Source organism: Malaclemys terrapin, chromosome 7, assembly GCF_027887155.1.
Source record: "Malaclemys terrapin pileata isolate rMalTer1 chromosome 7, rMalTer1.hap1, whole genome shotgun sequence".
NCBI lineage: Eukaryota > Metazoa > Chordata > Testudines > Emydidae > Malaclemys > Malaclemys terrapin.
Genome location: NC_071511.1, coordinates 61,939,834 through 61,958,292, shown reverse-complemented (window position 1 = coordinate 61,958,292; position 18,459 = coordinate 61,939,834). Strand labels below are relative to the sequence as shown.

At 55.8% G+C, this 18,459-nt stretch overlaps 1 protein-coding gene across 1 annotated transcript; it reads right to left on the bottom strand.

The window, feature by feature from the left end:
- Window positions 1–475: 475 nt before the first annotated feature.
- Window positions 476–16,798, bottom strand: TMEM72 (transmembrane protein 72). The gene is made up of 5 exons (XM_054036315.1): window positions 16,562–16,798; window positions 4,694–4,760; window positions 4,291–4,362; window positions 3,332–3,471; window positions 476–2,814 (listed from the first exon to the last, which is right to left on the bottom strand). The coding sequence occupies exons 1-5, from the start codon at window positions 16,629–16,631 to the stop codon at window positions 2,351–2,353; spliced, it is 813 nt and encodes a 270-aa protein (XP_053892290.1). The 5' UTR covers window positions 16,632–16,798; the 3' UTR covers window positions 476–2,350.
- Window positions 16,799–18,459: the final 1,661 nt, after the last annotated feature.

The window sequence follows — 18,459 nt, the reverse complement described above, 5'->3', positions numbered from 1 at the left end:
AAGCCTTCTTGGGTACGTGTGGGCCAACCCAGGAAGAATGGAGACTAGGGGGTCTTACAGTGACATGTGACCTTGTCACATGATACAGGAATCCATCTTAATCCTTGTACTTTTCCATTGATGAGGCGGTGGTGGGGAAAAGCACAGACAAAAGATTACCGCCTTATACCAAAGCTCTAAAAGGGGGTGGAGAAGGACAAAAGGGGCTGCCAGTCATGAGAAAACCCCTGCTTACCACCTGAGATGCCTGCTGGATCTAACAAAGACTGTACCAGGGGAAAGGATTGGGCCCAGACTAGGAAGGAGTCTAGTCTGTGAGAGAAACTTATTGGAGCATCTCCGAGGGTGAGATTTACCTGTATTCAGTTTCTTAATGTATTAGGCTTAGACTTGCATGTTTTGTTTTATTTTGCTTTGTGACTTGCTTTGTTTTGGCTGTTCTTACTTGAAACCACTTAAATCCGACTTTGTATACTTAATAAAATCACTTTTGTTTATTAATAAACCCAGAGTAAGTGATTAATTACTTGTGGAGCAAACAGCTGTGCATATCTCTCTATCAGTGCTATAGAGTATGGACAATTTACAAATTTACTCTGTATAAGCTTTATACAGAGTAAAGCGGATTTATTTGGGGTTTGGATTCCATTGGGAGCTGGGTGCTGGAGGTAGGAAACCTGCTGAGCTGTTTTTAGTTAAAGTCTGCAGCTTTTGGGGCGTGGCCCAAACCCTGGGTCTGTGTTGCAGCAGGCTGGCGTGTCTGGCTCAACAAGGCAGGGTGCTGGACTCCCAGGCTGGCAGGGAAAACGGGCTCAGAGGTAATTTCAGCACATCAGGCGACAGTCCCAAGCGGATCTCTGTGACCGAACCCATCACAGGCTGGGCCCTGATCGTCAGCCCCCCCAATCCCTATCCCTGGAGGTGCTGCTCCCCTGGGCGGTGGAGGGCAGGGCAGACATTGGCACTGGAAGATGGATCCACTCTGTCCCAGGGCCATGTTCTAGGGCATGGGAGGAGGGGGGATGGCTGCAGGGATTCAGGCAACCAGCCCTCTCCTGCAAACAGCAGGCTGGTGGGAGTGTCGTGTCCCTTGTTCCCGCATGGCCCCACAGCCACCCCAGGGGGGAGCACTGGGAGATGGCATCTGATGCCCCTAGGCTGGCTCCGTTCCCTGCGGCTTATCAGCAATGCTGCTGTGAGAAAGCCGGCAGCCCAAGGGGCTGGGGGTTAGATCCAGCTGGCTGGGGAGCATGGCCCATGGCCAGCCACACAGCAGGATGGGGGGCTAGGGCAGATGCTGCAACTCCGCTGGTACGACCGCCTAGCACTGAGCAGATGCCCACGGAGGGGCTGGAAAATGTCTGAGAGCGAAGGCTTCACTGTCCTGGAAATACGCTGAGCAGAGCCTGGCTCAGCCCACCAGGGCAGAGCCTGCATGGATCCCACGGGGGTGGGGCTGATGGGGGGGCTGGACGGTTCCCAGGGTGTACTGACACATGGCCAGAGCCTGCCAGGATCCCATGGCGAGTGGGCGGGCGGTGCCCAGGGTTTTACCAAAGCTATTATTTGGTTTTAACTGATTTTCATCTGAATTTTGGACTGCTCAAGTACATGGAAATAATGATTAGGTTAAGAAAATCCAACCCATCCCACTAGCAGACGCCTCTCTGTTAATAGTAAGTTAGTCGCAGTGTGAATGTGAGGCTGTCTGTTAAAGGAAGGCAACAGTGTGAAGGACAGACAGTCAGACACACTCACCTGTGCATGTATAGCTGATGTACAGCTCACGACATAAACCACTGCATGGAAGGGCTGTCACTTCACCACTCGGACTAGGCTCGATTTTGCCCTCTTTCTCCATCCCCCCAAGCTACCCCAGGATTAACCCTGATATTTACCCAGAAAACTAGGAAGTGGATTTGTTTGCCCTGATTTCCACCCGTTTGCAGTGTTTGGAACACACACTGATACAGTCCCAGGAACTGTTCAACCAAATAAAGATGGGAACTGAAGGGCTTTGCCCAGAGGCTGGTCCGGCCCCAGCAGATAAGTAGCTAGGACGACTCCCTGAATGCCAGCGCTGCAGCCAGCCCCGGAAGCTGGCACGGCACCCGCCAGCCCCGCCCTCCAGCCGGCAGCAGAAGCATTAGTTGTGGGGGTTGGCTGGGCTCCCAGGCACCAGGACCTCACCTGGCGGTGGCTGCCTTGCTCCAGATAGGTTGGCTTTGCCTGTGGTGCCTGGGCCGCAGGGGGAGCATGTCTGAGCCCTTAGGCCAGGCCCTGGGCCAGCAGGTGGGGAGCTGCAGGCTGTTGCCATTCGCCCCAGGCTGCGGGCGAGGTGGGCTGGCACTCAGAACAGGGGTGTGGCACTGAGGGGCGTGACGAGGAGCGGGGTCTCTGTGGGCCCGAGGATTGGGGCTGTGTCGGACGTGGTTTCCTCGGCCTCGCTCTCCGCCTCGTCTGGGCTCTCGCTGATGGAAGGGATGATCCTCACCAGCTTCTCCTGGAAGTGAACCTGCTTGCCTGAGGCCAGGGTGGGCGGGGCTGGGGCGGGCTCGGCCGGCCAGCCAGTGCCCTTGTCCTTGCTACCTTTCAGAATGCTCTTCATGTGGCCAAGCAGGGAGGCGTGCTGCTCTAGGCGCCCGCCGGGGAAGGTGAAGGTCTGCTCGGTGTCGCCACAGCCCGTGGAGGTGGCAGCCGTGGCACAGGGGTCCACATACTGCTCCAGTGGCCTCCGCGCCTCCCGGTGCGCCGGGTTCTTCTTCCGCTTGCTCAGCAGGAAGTAGGCCAAGCCGGTCAGCACCAGCATGGAGCCTGGGAAAAGGCACCAGAGAGGAGACGAGACATGGCAAAGAGCTGGGGAGGGGTCGCCAGGAAAACCGGGCCATGGCCCCTCCCTTCCATCACAGCTGAGCTGTGGCCCCCTTCCTGCCACCCCTGTCCCATCACAGCCGGGCCATGGACCCCTGCCTGGCACCCCTGTTCCATCACAGCCGAGCCATGGCGCCCAGCCTGCCACCCCGTCCCATCACAGCTGAGCCATGGCTCCCAGCCTGCCACCCCGTCCCATCACAGCTGGGCCATGGCTCCCTGCCTGGCACCCCTGTTCCATCACAGCCAAGCCATGGCTCCCAGCCTGCCACCCCTGTCCTATCACAGCCGGGCCATGGCCCCCTTCCTGGCACCCCTGTCCCATCACAGCTGGGTCATGGCCCCCAGCCTAGCACTCCTGTCCCATCACAACCGGGCCATGCCATCCCAGCCTGGAACCCACTACCATACCCCATTCCCCTGCCCCCCATGCTGTCTGTGGCCCCAGCGTGCTCCTCACCGGGGATGGTGACATGCCAGACCAGGACGGGATGCAGGAAGCAGGCTACCGAGAGCAGCACGTAACCCAGGAATTTCTGGAAGCTCGCTGGCTGGGTGGTTTGCTTCCAGAAGGCATGTGCCAAGGAGCCTGGCTGGTAGCTGGGGAGAGAGGGGCAGGCGTAGGCTTGGGCAGGGAGAACCGGTCACCAGCACCAGAGGCACATGGCTGGCAGGGCTGGGTCTAAATGCCTCTCTGGTGCCCACTGGCCCCAGAGCTCAGAGCACCAAGCCAGGCCTGGACATGGGGATGGATAAGGCTTGAGTGGCCCATGGAGTGCAGGGGGCACAGGGCTGAGTGCCAAGCATTCTCACCCATTCCCCCAGCCCGGGGACACACCCAAGAGTGCCAAGGCCCTGAGGAAGAGGAAGTGCGAGTGACACATGCAGGCCCTGGGGGCAGCAGCCTGGCCAGCAAGCAGGGTTTGGTGCGGCCAGCAGGGGGCAGACTCCCCTGGAGGTGAGTCTGCAGCCCCACCTGGTCAGCCCTGTACCACCAGCTGGGCGTGGGTGAGGGACAAGGGGGAGCAGGGGAAGGAGCGTGGGCAGGATGCTTGGAGGTGTGGGTGGGACATATGGGAGGGTGCATGAGGGGTGCGTGGGCACGGCTCACAAGGGGTGCATGGGTGTGGGATACCCAGAGGGCATGGGCAGGACACACAGAGGTGGGGATGTGAGGTGGGTGGAGTCCACAGGGGACATGGGTGGGGGGCATGGGCAGGGTGCACGAGGACATAGATGTGGGGTAGGCAGGGTGCACAGGGGGCATGGGCAGGGCACATGGGGTTTGGGCATGGGGTGAGCAGAGGGCATGGACAGGGTGCAAGGTGTGTGGGGTGGGCGGAGTATATAGGAGTATGGGCAGGCACACAGGGTGTGGGCGTGGGCAGGACACGCGGGGAGTGGGCAGGGAGTACTCACGTGATACACATGCCCAGGAGCAGGCTGACGAAGAAGGAGACTTCGCAGATGGAAACCGCTGCCCCTGAGAAACTGAAGTGGAGGACCATGAGGGCCAGGCCTGGCCACAGCCATGGGGGTGGCGGGGCCAGCGTGGGGCTCGAGGGCCCTACCTAGTGCCGGCCAACTGGGCTCCAAAGCCCCAGCCCCCCCTGCCCAGCCATCGCACAGGGGAGGTCACAGCGCGCTGCGGCCCCTGGCCAGATCCACTGGGGCAGGCAGCGCTGTGTGGAGCTTGCAGGGCTGAGCTGCCCCATGGCTCACAGGGTCCCAGACTCCTACATTGCGAGGCCAGGAGAGGGCCACTCGGCCTGACATCTCCCGACAGCAGAGCCACTCCCCGCGGTAACCCAGCAATACTCACAGCAGGTAGACAGCCAGGCTCTGGAACTGCCCGCGCTGCAGGGTCTCCACTCCCACTCCAACCAGCACTGCAGAGAGAAGGCAGCACTGGAGTCATGGCAACGCCCACCCCATCACTGCCCTGCCTGCTCTTCACGTGGCCCTTGGCTGGGTGTGGGTGGAGAGAGAAAGCAGAGTGTCCAGTGGTTAGAGCAGAGGACTGGAGCCAAAAGGGCTGGGGTCTGTCCTTGGCTCTGCCACAGACCTTCGGCCAATCACTGAACCACTCCATGCCTCAGTTTCCCTAATGGGCTAGTGCTGCTGCTCCCCCCACTTTGCATATGGTATTGGGACTCCCTGGGGTTCAATGAGCATTGGAGTCTCCATGGCACCCTTCACTGGGAACAGCCAGGTGATCCAGTTCCTCCTGTATAATAGTCCACTCCTCTTCTGTATTGATGGTGCATCCCAGCTTTGTGCCATCATGGCAAAGGACCACCAGCCCTGGAAACACTGTCTCGCTGTTGGCCCTTCCCCAGCTGTGTGCATGCACCCTGCGGTGTAGGGGGTCGGATTGTCACCCTGGCTGGGGCTACCATCCCCTGCCCCCAGTGGTCCAAGGGGCTGCAGGAGGGGGTATGGGTTCCAGCTTGGGGTGTGGGCTCTGGGGTGGAACCGGGGATGAAGGATTTGGGGTACAGGAGGGGGGTCTGGGCTGGGATTGAGGGGTTTGGAGGGCGGGAGGCGGATCAGGGCTGGGGCAGGGGGTTGGGGTGCGGTAGAGGGTCAGGGGAGCTGCAGATCCAGTGCTTGGGGCGCTGACAACGCGTGGAGCCCCCCGGCTGCCCCTATACGTAGGAGCCGGAGTGGGGACATGCCACTGCTTCCGGGAGCCACGCGGAACCAGGGCAGCCAGGGAGCCTGGCTTAGCCCAGCTGCACCGCCGACCGGACTTTTAACGGCCCAGTCAGCGGCGCTGACCAGAGCTGCCAGGGTCCCTTTTCGACCAGACCTTCCAATCGAAAACCGGACACCTGGCAACCCTACTGTGAGGGTGCGCCCGGGGGCGGGGCAGGGCGAAGGGAGGCCTCAGCTGCTGTGGGCTGGCCATGAGGTTTGTGAGTGAGTTGACCCATCTCGGGCCCTTCACGTGCCTTGAGCTCCAGGCACCAGCATGCCTAGCACCCGACGCAGGGCCAGGCCCGAGTGTGGCTCTGGGGCCAGAGCTGGAGTTTGCAGCTGGGCCTGTCTCTGCACTGGGCAAATCTGGGGTGGCGCATCCCAGCCTGGGGATAGGCTGCCCCATGGCCTAGCCAGCAGCCCAGTCCCATGCACCGTTCAGCCTACAACACTCAAGCTGCGCAGGGGGCAGGCCTAAGTAGCCACCTTGGCCTCTGAACTTGGCCTTCACCCCCGCAGGCGCCCCTTCAAGCTGCCAGCGCTGCCAGCGTCCCATGGTGGCTGCAGCTGCTCCTGCCCTGCAGGGTTTGCTACCATACCGGGGGCAGGGTTTGAGAAACCCAAGGTGCCTCCTGCCGCAGGCCTTTCAGGCCACATTGGCCTGTGGACAGACCTGGGGCAGGGGGTGACGGGGGACAGCGACCCTCCCATTCTCCACCAGGGCAGTGCCACCAACACCCACTGCTCCTGCACAAGCAGCCCCCAGCCTGGGCTGTGCCCTAGGGGACTGTCTGTGGGTGGAGGCCAGAGGGCTGGACAAGCTGCACAGGCAGCCAGCCCCGAGCCTTTGGGGAAGCCTGCAGGTACTAGGGCCCTGGTGCCATACCAGGGCCAGATAGACTCAGCCAGGCTGGGCATGGCGAAGGGCACCAGGCTGCCTGCCCCTTGGGGATGGGCTGGCACAAGTGCCCTGGTGCTGAGCCCGCGTGGGAAAGCTTTGTGGGAAATGGGCTGTAGCCACAGGGCCCCATGCAAACCCATGATCCCATGGCAGGCCCCAGAGGAGTCTTCTGTGTGCATGTGTGTGTGTGATGGGGGTAGTACATTAGTGAGATCTCTCTGTGTGACTGTGTTTAAGCGGGAGCGGCCAGCCACAACCACCTAACACATGTTTGCAAATCATTGCAGCAGGCAGTGCCGCGGGTGCTGGCTGTGTGGAGCAGGACTGGTGCTTTCCTTGGCGGTGTGTGTGCAGTGCCTGGCACGATGGGTATCTCCAGACACTGCTATAGCACACGCTAGCCATTTGCAATGACCTGCCCCGGGTGTGACAGTGCTTGGTTCCTGTCCACACAGCCAGGTTAGCAGCCTCCTTCGCAGCTCAACCAAAGTGGCAACAAATATCGGTGTCTGGCTCTGATCCCAGCCTGCCATGGCCTTTCGGGACTCACAGAGGGAGCAGGCTCCCCAGGGACAAGCCCTTCCCCAAGGCTGATCTGCCACCCAGGAGCGGAGGGCGAAGCCAGGCACTGTGGGGCTGCAGGCCAGGGGAGGGGCTGGCTCACAGGTGCCCAGATGCTGGCTGGTCAGTGCCCTGTGCTGCGGCTGCATGGGAGGCAGAGCGGTTTGTTTGCCTTCCCACGGTGCCTGCCAGGACGTTGTCACAGAGCTGTGCCAGGCAGCAGGCAGCTGGCAGCTGCATGGCTTTGAGCCAACACCTCTTGCAGGGGGACCGTCCTATTGCTGATGCTGCCCGGGTTTGGCCGCAGCCGCCCGCCTCCCTGGGGCAGGGTGAGCCGGGCAGGAGGCAGATGCCTGCTCTGCTGCTGCCTAAGCTGCTGGGATTGCTGATTCAGGAGCCACGTGCGTCCTGGATGACAAAGTGATGGCCCCAAGCCCAGCATCCACAGAGCGGGACTCGTCTGACCATCCGTGTGTCACGGGCCCACTGCCCTGGGCTGAGCCCGCCACTTGGGTTTGACTGAGCACAAAGTCTGGAGGCCGGCTTTGGCTCCAGCTGGGGAATGTGGATCCTGCAGTTTGGCCCAGGGCCCATCTCTACCTGATGCACACGGGCACACTCGCAGCATCCGGCCAGGAGCCCCTTCCCTGCTAATCTCCTTGGGCTCTACTCTGCACAGACAGGGACCTGCTGTCCCCTTTTTCTCCCCACTCCCCTGGCGGGGTCTCTCCCTCCCTCAGCACACATGGCTAGAGGGGGATAAACATTTTCCACTCATGGGGGCAGGGGGTAAAGCCAAGACCCACTGACTTGATCCTACTAGGTAAACACTGACAGCCTCAGAAGATCCCACCCTCAGTCTTTATCCAGCTCCCTGTAGCCTCCTCGCCTTCCTGGCCCTAACCACCCAGCCAGCCTTCTTGGCCTCCTTCCCTGCCGTACTGTGCTTGTCCTTACTGGAAGGGCCATCCCACTGGCCTCAGCCTCCTGCCCCTACCAAGCCCTGCCCTGGCTACCTTGGGGTGGCGGATCAGTAGCGGCAGGGGAAAGCATGCCAACCATGCCAGCTATGTTAATAGAGGCTGTAGCCATGGCGATAATGCCACTTACTAAACAACAGAAAAGCACAAAGACGGGCAGGCGGCTTAGCAGCCTGGAATGAGCTTTCGCTCTGTGCTACATGGCGCGGCCCCTCGGCCAACACAGCCAGGCAGGGGATTATGCACTGAGGTGGATTAAGGGTCTGAGCGCATTGAGACCCTTCCTTGGCTTGCAACTGGGCCCTGGAAGCTGCACTCCCGGGAAAGCTCCAGCCTGCCTCATTAACCCCTGAAGGGAAGGGCGGGATGGGTGTGTTCGTGGGATGGTGAATGGGGTGGAGGTGGGGGGGGGGGGGGGCTGCAAGGGGCTCTGATTCTCACAAAGGCTAGTGTGTGATGTGAAAACAGAAGTGTCTCCCAAGCCTGTGACATAACTCCGTAGGTGTGTAATGCACAACACAACCACACACTGTGTGGGTCTGAGCTTAGTCAATGAGCTTTGCACTGAGAGCACAGCTAGGTTCCAGATACAAACATGGCTAGAACCTAAATCCTCCTGCTCCAAAATCACACACCCCTTCCACTCCATCTAAAGGAGAATTATTGTCAGCAGTCTAGGGACTAAGACACACAGGTGTTCAGTTCTGGATTCCTTCCTGAAGAGGGCAGCAGTGCACACAAGCCAGTTATACTTCCAAATGGAGGAAAGGGGAAATTGTTAATAACGAATATAAATCAGAAGTTAGGAATTGTAGAAAACTGATATGGGCAGCAAAGGGACACAAGAAGAAATCAATGGCCAGCACAGTTAAGGATAATAAGAAGGAGTTAAAAAAAATATATTAGGAACAAAAAGAACCCTGACAATGGTGTTGGTCCACCGCTAGATGGAAATCATAGAATTATCAGTAATAATTCAGAAAAAGCAGAAATGTTCAATAAATATTTCTCTTCTGTATTTGAGAAAAAACAGATGAAACTGTCTTATCACATGGTGAGGATAACCCTCTTTCCATGTCACTAGTATCTATGGAGGATGTTAAACAGAAACTACGGAAGTTAGATATTTTAAATCAGCAAATCCAGATAATTAACATCCAAGAGTTTTAAAAGTGCTGGCTGAGGCGCTTGCTGGACCGTTAATGTTGATTTTCAATAGCACTGGGGAAGTTCCCAGAAGACGTGAAGAAAACGAATGTGCCAATTTTTAAAAAGGATAAGTGGGATGACCTGGGTAATTCTAGGCCTGTCAGCCTGACATCAGTCCCAGGCAAGATAATGGAATGGCTGATACGGCACTCAATTAATAAAGAATTAAAGGAGGGTAATGTAATTAATGTCAATCAACACGGGTTTATGGAAAATAGATCCTGTCAAACTAACTTGATATCTTTTTTTGATGAAATTACAAGTTTGGTTAATAACGGTAATAGTGTTGACATAATATACATAGACTTCTGAAAGGCATTTGACTTGGTACCGCATGGCATTTTGAACATATAGAGCAATATAAAATTAACAGGGCACACGTTACATGGATTAAAAACTGGCTAACTGATAGGTCTCACAATGTGACCGTAAACAGGGTATCATCATGGAGTGGGTGTGTTTCCAGTGTGGTCCCACAGAGATCAGTTCTTGGCCCTTCGCTATTTAACATTTTTATCAATGACCTGGAAGAAAACAAAATCGTCACTGACAAAGTTTGCAGATAACTCAAAATTGGGGGAGTGGTAAATAATGATGAGGACACGTCACTGATACAGAGCCATCTGGATGGCTTGGTAAATTGGGTGGAAACAACAATATATGTTTTAATACAGCTAAATGCAAACGTGTAAACCTGGGAACAAAGAATGCAGGCCTTACTTACAGGCTGGGGGGGCTCTATCCTGGGAATCAGTGACTCCGACAAAGATCGGGGGCCATGATAGATAATCAACTGAACATGAGCTCCCAGTGTGATGCTGTGTCCAAAAGGGCTAATGTGATCCTCAGATCCATAAACAGGGGATTCTCAGGGAGTAGAGAGGTTATGTTACCTCTGTCTCTGGAACTGGTGTGACTACTGCTGGAATCCTGTGCCCAGTTCTGGTGCCCACAGTTCAAGAAGGATGTTGATAAATTGGAGATGGTTCGGAGAAGAACCACGAGAATGATTAAAGTCTTAGAAAACCTGCGTTATAGTGATAGACTGAGCTATCTGAGTCTATTTAGCTTAAGTATCAGAGGGGTAGCCATGTTAGTCTGGATCTGTAAAAAGCAACAGAGAGTCCTGTGGCACCTTTAAGACTAATAGATGTATTGGAGCATGATAACGACTTAGTTCAATCAGGGAGGGTGAGGTCCTCTGCTAGCAGTTGAAGTGTGAACACCAAGGGAGGAGAAACTGCTTCTGTAGTTGGATAGCCAATCACAGTCTTTGTTTAATCCTGATCTGATGGTGTCAAATCTGCAAATGAACTGAAGCTCAGCAGTTTCTCTTTGGAGTCTGGTCCTGAAGTTTTTTTGCTGTAAGATGGCTACCTTTACATCTGCTGTTGTGTGGCCAGGGAGGTTGAAGTGTTCTCCTACAGGTTTTTGTATATTGCCATTCCTGATATCTGACTTGTGTCCATTTATCCTTTTACGTAGTGACTGTCCAGTTTGGCCAATGTACATAGCAGAGGGGTATTGCTGGCACATGATGGTGTATATAACATTGGTGGACGTGCAGGTAAATGAACCGGTGATGTTGTAGCTGATCTGGTTAGGTCCTGTGATGGTGTTGCTGGTGTAGATATGTGGGCAGAGTTGGCATCGAGGTTTGTTGCATGGATTGGTTCCTGAGTTAGAGTTGTTATGGTGCAGTGTGTGGTTGCTGGTGAGAATATGCTTAAGGTTGGCGGGTTGTCTGTGTGCAAGGACTGGCCTGCCTCCCAAGGCCTGTGAAAGCGAGTGATCTACAACCCATCCATTGTCCAGGATGGGTTGTAGATCACTGATGATGCGTTGGAGAGATTTAAACTGAGGACTGTTGGTGATGGCCAGTGGAGTTCTGCTGGTTTCCTTCTTGGGCTTGTCTTGTAGCAGGAGGCTTCTGGGTACACGTCTGGCTCTGTTGATTTGTTTCCTTATTTCGTTGTGCAAATATCATAGTTTTGAGAATGCTTGGTGAAGATCTTGTAGGTGTTGGTCTCTGTCTGAGGGGTTGGAGCAGATACAGTTGTACCTCAGCGCTTGGCTGTAGATGATGGATCGTGTGGTGTGTCCGGAGTGGAAGCTGGAGGCATGAAGGTAGGCATAGCAGTCAGTGGGTTTTTAGTATAGGGTGGTGTTAACATGACCATCATTTATTTGTACTGTGGTGTCTAGGAAGTGGTACTCCAATACATCTGTTAGTCTTAAAGGTGCCACTCTCTGTTGCTTATTTAGCTTAACAAAGAGAAGGCTAAGGGGTGAGTTAATTACAGTCTATCAGTACCTACATGGGGAACATATATTTAATAAATCTTCTATCTCGCAGACAAAGCTGGAACACCATCCAGTGGCTGGAAGTTAAAGCTAGGCAAATTCAGACTGGAAATAAGGCGACAGTTTTTAGAGAGGGAGAGCAATTAACCATTGAACAATTGACCATGGGTGGTGGTGGATTCTCCATCACTGGCAATTTTAAAATCAGGATTGGATATTTTTCTACAAGCTCAGCTCTAGGCATTATTGTGGGGGCATTTTCAGGCCTGTGTGACACAGGAGCTCAGACGAGATGATCACTGCCGACAGGAGGAGGAAGTGTGGACATGCAAAACTGATTTAATTACTGTGACATAACTTATGTCGACTTAATTGTGTGGTGTGACTTGCCCCTCTCCTGTCACCTCCCCCAGCTCCTGGTCCATTGTTCTCCTGCAGACCCACACTGAGGTCACCTTCCGCCTGCCGGAGCGTCCCCCTCAGTAGGGGTCAGTTCTTCAGTCCTTGGGGTTACCACTGTCTTTCCAAAGCCTAGGTTCCAGGCAGTCCTTAACGACCTATCCCACGCACACCCCTCCTGGCTGCTGCTCCGCCCCACAAGCAGCTTTTTAACCCTTCTGCACCCAGAGGGCAGCAATCCCTAGCCAAGTCAGTTCCTGCCATGCACCTCATAGCACAGAAAATTCCCACTGCCTCACCTCAAGGTCCTGTGGGTTCACGTCTGCTCTGCCAGGCTGGGGCTTTACTTGGCATCTCGGGGGTGCCATGCTCACACCACGAGGGCGGGCAGGGGATGAGGCTGGAGTGTCACAGCAAAGCCCTATCTCTGTATAAACCCACAGGTGGGTCCTCGCACAGCAGGGCATTTGGGTGGGTTTCCAGGTGCCCTCCAGACCCAGATCGGCCCATGTGCTAGTGGAACCAGAGCTTACTTTGTGAGTGCACCTTTGTGGTTCTACATGGCGCTGAGATGGAGGACGACCGTGCCCGAAAAGCCAGCGCAGAGGCTCTATCTGGTGACTGCAGGGGGCAGGACGCTTGGTGGCTTGGGCAGGAGGCGTTGAGCCTGGAAGAGCTGTTCCCAGTAGCATCCTGCCCCGCTTTGGGTTGACTGTCCCAGGGGTATCACTGGTCAGTAACTCACCCTCTGGGGCTTGCCTGTGGGGGGATTCATGGAGGCACAGGCTGAACTCCTGACCCCACAGCAAAACTCCGAGAGACTGACTCAGTGGGGACAGTAGTCCAGATGGCTGACGTGGCGACATTGACAAAATCTGTCACGAGGAAGGGCAGCCATCCAAATGGTCACAGCCACCAAGACACAGCTGGGTGTATGTCCCCCCCCCAACAAGTGCTGGTTCACAGGCGTGGGTTTACAGTGACCCCTGCTGGTGGGAGCACAGCGGGGCATGCAATGCAAATGGGCCCTTTGCTTGGGGATCTTTGGCAATGCCTGGTATCATCTGTGGTTTCCGACCCTATGGACTCAGGCACATCTGTTGCACCCATTTCATCTCAGCTCTGAGTCACGAGCTCTGGGTACCGGAGAATCCCCTCCGGACGGCTAACGTGCTCACCACAGACCATCACCGTGGGAACTGAAGACACTGGCTTGATGCCAGAGCAGGTCAGGAGCTCCATTGGCTATTCCGATGCCTTTGTACAACGTGTCAGGTCCTAGGCCAGTTCCTGGAAGACTGTATCGTAACCGGCATGAGCTGGCCCGCTGATCAGCTGCCCCAGCCGAACTGTCGCGGAGTGAACTCCCGTCCTGCTCCTTAGAGGCGGTCTCTCCGGCTCGGAGCTGGGGAGCTGCCCTGCTGGCTCTGTGAATGGTACAAGACTTCTGTCTCTGTGCTGTCCTCTGGCCCCTTGCATCACTACTGACGTTCTGGGAATCTAGGCACAAAGCGCAGGGGTTTGCTGCCCTGGGGCTCTGCAGGCCCCGGATGATCATCACTACAAATGCAGGCAGAATTGAGCACGGGGGAATTCGAAGCCAGTCAGCAGGCCATGGTTGGCAGCAGGATTGGTCATCCTCTTCTGGATTCAATCTTTCCTCCGGCAAGTGAATGGTGCAGGATTGCCGCCTGATTTCTGCTCCTATCCTGCTGATTCACAAGTGTGGGCTGAACAGTTTGGACAAAGGATCATCAGCCTGTGTGGGCTGTTTGCTTGGGCTATTTGCTGTCTGTGATTTGAGCCATGCCTAAGGCACAGTCACAAAATTATGACAGTTTAAACAGGAGAATTTGGAACAACTAACAATGCTTCTCCCAATACAGATTTTCAGCAGGAGTCACCTGTGTTAAAATCTGTGAAACTTTTGGGTTTTCCAACCATTCCCACCAATCATGGGGCTGCCTGATCACTGACCATCAACAAACAACACAACTTCACCAATCACGGGGCTGCCTGATCACTGACCACCAACAAACCACATGGCTCCATCAATCATGGGACTGACTGACCACTGACCAACAACAAACCACACAGCCCCACCAATTACGGGGCTGCCTGATCACTGACCACCAACAAACCACATGGCTCCATCAATCATGGGACTGCCTGATCACTGACCAACCACTAACAACATGGTTTACCAATCATGGGACTGCCTGATCAGTGACTATCATGGCTCCACCAATCATGGGGAGCCAGGGCACTCAGAGCTTGGGGGCGGGGGAATATTTTATTTATTTGCCTCTCCAACTGGCTCTATTGAGGGCCAATCTATGGAATCACCCAACACTGCCCAAACTCTATGAGTGAGATTGATCCATTAGCCTCTTCCTTTGGCAAGTCTCTTCGGATGGCTCTGAGCTCTGAGGTCTCTTTTCCCTGGGGTCTCCATTTCCCAACCTTTTTAGCATTAAAATAAGGGATGCAAAACCACCTGTACCTCATTGGGCAGGGAACACGATACTGAGACGGCTGCTCCCTCCAGCGACAGCCTCAGACAACATAGGGAGAAATGAAACATGGAGACCCCTCGCTCCTTTCTGGGGAAGGCAGGTGACACTGGGCAGAGCCCAGAGTGGAGAGAGGGAAATGTACAGGGCTCTGTAGCGCAGTCCAAGGCAGTTTCCACATTGTGGGGGTGCTGACTTTCACTAACTTCCAGAGGAGCTAGAGAAGACAGCTCAAGATACTGCAGATTTTAAAATTTTATTAAGATGATGTTAAAAAACGAAAACTGTGAACAAGGTTTGAGCATAGAAGTTTCTGGTTATCAGGGAATAACATACAGATTATCGAGGGTGCAAAGTTTGGCTTAAGATCAGGTGCCATGAGGAATACATAATCTGCAATATCCCCGATTGGGGGGTTAAAGGTTGATGGGTCAAAGTACAGACATTGAGATATGAGGGTATGAAGTTCATAGAGTGGTTGTGTTCGGGTGTGGAGTATAATGAGTGGATATGATGATGAGGATGGATTGACCCTCATTTGGAGAGAGCGAGATTACACTCCAGGAAGACATCTCAATTTTGTAAGCTACTTACGATTTCGGCTTTTTATGCTCCGTTGGCACATGGCACTGGGGTAGGGCTGTCCCCTGGGCAAGCATCCACTATAATCACTGGAGCGTTAGGAGAGTGTGAGCCTCACTCTGCGTGTGTGATCGAGGTCTGCATAGCTGCGATCCAGCTCGTCTCCTGCACAGGCTCACCCCACCAGTCCTATCTGCCAGTTTGTAAGAGCCCCAGAGGGGAGAATCTCTCCAGTCTGCTTGCCCTGCAGCCTTGCCCTTTCTATAGGTGCCTGGCCAGCGCAGTTAGCTGAGGGGAGTACATTCCACAGCCAGCAGCCAGTGCTCTACCTGTCCGTCCATGCGTTCAGCCCCGGGATTGTGCTCGGCTTAGCTGAGCTGACTTCTTTGTCTCTTGCCCCCTGTTGCCCCAGGACTGCGTGAGGTGTCTCCCAGAGCCTGCTGCTGCTCACCTGGGAAATGCTGAGAGACACGGATTTGCAATGCCCTACTCCAGCACACTAGCATCTGGAATGAAGCAGGATCTGCCAACAGGACCCACTCACCGGCTCTAGTGAGATTCTGCACAGCTACATCTCCCAGTCAAGAATTACAGAAGCAATCACCTTCAGCACTCAGTAGTAGGTGTCATTGTCCCTGCTTTATAGATGGGGAAACTGAGACACAGAATGATTAAGTGACTTTCCCAAGGCCCCAGCAAATTGATGCCAGTGCCATGAATAGAATTTGTTGCTCCCGCCCCAACCCTCTGCACTCGACTCTCCACCCCCCCCCACCAATGCCGCAATTTTTACCTGCAAATGGCTATTCTACACCATTGGGGTTTGCAGGGGGAGATTTTCTACACATTCTGCCGTGGAGAAGCCAGCTCAAATAGTCCCTTTTCAGCTCTCACCTAGTATGTCACCCACAGCCAAACACAACCTCCTCCAACCAAAATTTGGTCCTTCAGCCTCGGCTAAACAGGCCGGGGAGTTTATGATGTTTGCATTGCAAGGAAAGAGCAAACAGCTCCCTGAATCTGCTCTCTGACAGCTTAGCAGGAAGGCAGAGGAGCAATGCTGCAGCAGCATCTCCACCAGCGCTGGGGCTCCTCTCTTCATCCTGCTTGGGACAGGACAGCTTCCCCCCTGGCTTTGCTCAGGATTTGGAGACCCTCCTCAGCCCCTTCCACTGAGCATAAGGACCTTCCCTCCATGGATCCAGGTTACTCTGCTGCCCCAGCCCATACCATGGGGAACTAACCTTCCTTCCCAGCAGCAGTCCTGTGGCCCCCAGCTTCCAAGCTTTGCTGAGCCCCATCCAGCAGTCCCACCTGCCAGAGGATGCACCGACTGACACTTAGCGATGGGGAGTAACAACACCTCACGCTTGGTTTCCTAGGCCCCAAGGCTCATCATCCCCAACGAGCAGATGGAGGAAGGGAGGGTGGCACAATCAGAGCCAGGAATAGAACCCAGGCGTCCGGATGCCCATGCACTGCCTGTTTCTTTGCTCCAGCTGTTGACTCCCCTGAGCATGAAGGGCAATGCTGTCTCTTACCCGCTGCCGTGGAGATGCCCAGCAGTCGGCAGGTGTATTCCAGTGCAGTCCAAAAGGCCCTGTGCTTCATGGCTCCGGGAGACGAAAGCCTTCGAGCCGCCGGCTGGAATTCCTTCCCCAGCCTACATGCCTCCCTGGCCAGCTCCGTCTGCCGCCCCACCCGACCTTCCCAAGGCACAGGCCCCGCCTGGGTCAGGTGCTGGCAGTGGAACAAGCTGCCACCACAGGGAACCGGTCGGTGCTGCCCGCTCCAGCTCCCCGAGGGGCTGGGAAGTGCTGGCCTTCTCCTGGCTGTTTGTTTGTTTCCTGCATTGTTTGGAGGGCTGCGATTAATGATTGCCCAGGGGAGCGGCCCCCGGAGCCGGTGGGACAGGCAGCAGGGGGCACTGGACCTTTCCTCCTCCTCTGGCTGGGGCAGAGCAATCTGATTAAATGCCACAGAAAGGCCTTAAAGCACCGCAGCTCTGGCAGCTCAGATTAACCACTTGGCAGGAGGGGGAGGGAAGAGGGGGTGCATAGGGATTTGGTCTCCGCTCGACAGCAGCCTGTTGCTGGCAGTTCCTCAGGGATTGAAGGCATCCCGCAGACCCAAACCCCACCCGCTCCGTGCTGACAGGCCGCTGGCCGAGGATTTCCCTGGGCACCGAGCACCCAGCTGGGAACGCCTGGGGGAGCACCCAGCACCACTCAGGATGGAGAAGCATGTGCAGGGTCAGGGCAGGCACTCAAATCTATTTGGATTGTCTTGGACCTGCAGAGCCAGCCGGGCCGCGGGGCAGGGAAATGGAGTGTGCAGGGCGCGCGTGCCAGGCTGGCACTGAGGACAGATACCGTCTCACTTGGCCCTTGAGTCCAATTGCTCTGGCCTCGCCAAGAGACAAACATGGAGCTCCCAGTTCCTCTCTCGGGAGCAGAGTCCCCTGCCCGCATTTACACCATGCCCTGGGGGCCACCTTGTCACTCTGGCGTCTGCACAGGGAGGGTGGATGTCACCCAAGAGGAGGCTCCATGGTTTTATGTCTGGAGCAATGCGTCCATTCCAGGGGCATTTCACAGCTCTGCTGCCAACTGGCCAAGCACAAAGGCCACCGCAGGAGCAGCATGCTGGGCACGTTCCCGCTCCCATCAGCCAGTCCGTGGGTTCCCCACCAAGTGCTGCGGGGGAGGGAAGCACGGGGCTCACTGGGCATGGACTGTATGAGCTGGGGTCATGCATTGCCACAGTACCTAGAGGCTTCTGCTGAGCTCAGGGCCCCGCTGTGCCCGGTGCTGCACACACCCTGGGAGAATCAGGTCCTGTCCTGCATGGCACTGTCTGAAGGGGCACAGAACAGGCTCTGCCAGGCTCGTGTCCTGCTCACTAGCCCACACAGCCTCAGGAACGGCCGGTGTTTCAAAGGGCGGTTGCTCAAACACTCCACTGCCCCCGGCGCCAGAGCCCAGCTCCCTGCCTGTAGCTGCTGGTGCTGTGAGTGCTGGGCTGGCTAACCCTCCTGGGGTGGGGCTACATGGTGACTGGCCCTGCTGCTGCTGGCCCTGCCCTAATGCAAGCACGAGTGAGAGGCTTTGGGAAGGGCCGTGCGAGTTGGGGAGTGGGGGAGCCAGGCTCCAGGGGCACTGGGTGCAGGGGAGTGCTGGTTCCTTCTACTGTTCCAGGACAGACAGGGCAACAGGGACCACTGAGGTGGCAGAGGAAGCACAAGGCTCCTTGCCCAGGGGGCACTGTGCATTCCCAGGAGCGCAGGGGGCTGTGGGGGAGGGGGCAGTCTGTGTCTCACCCCTTGCTGGCTGGCGAAGTGGTGATTTCAGAGGCCTGGGTTAATCATTGCAGCGGCTGCAGGGCGACTCGGAAGGTGGTTTCCACCATCGCCAAGGTCAATCGCTCATGCTAATTGCGG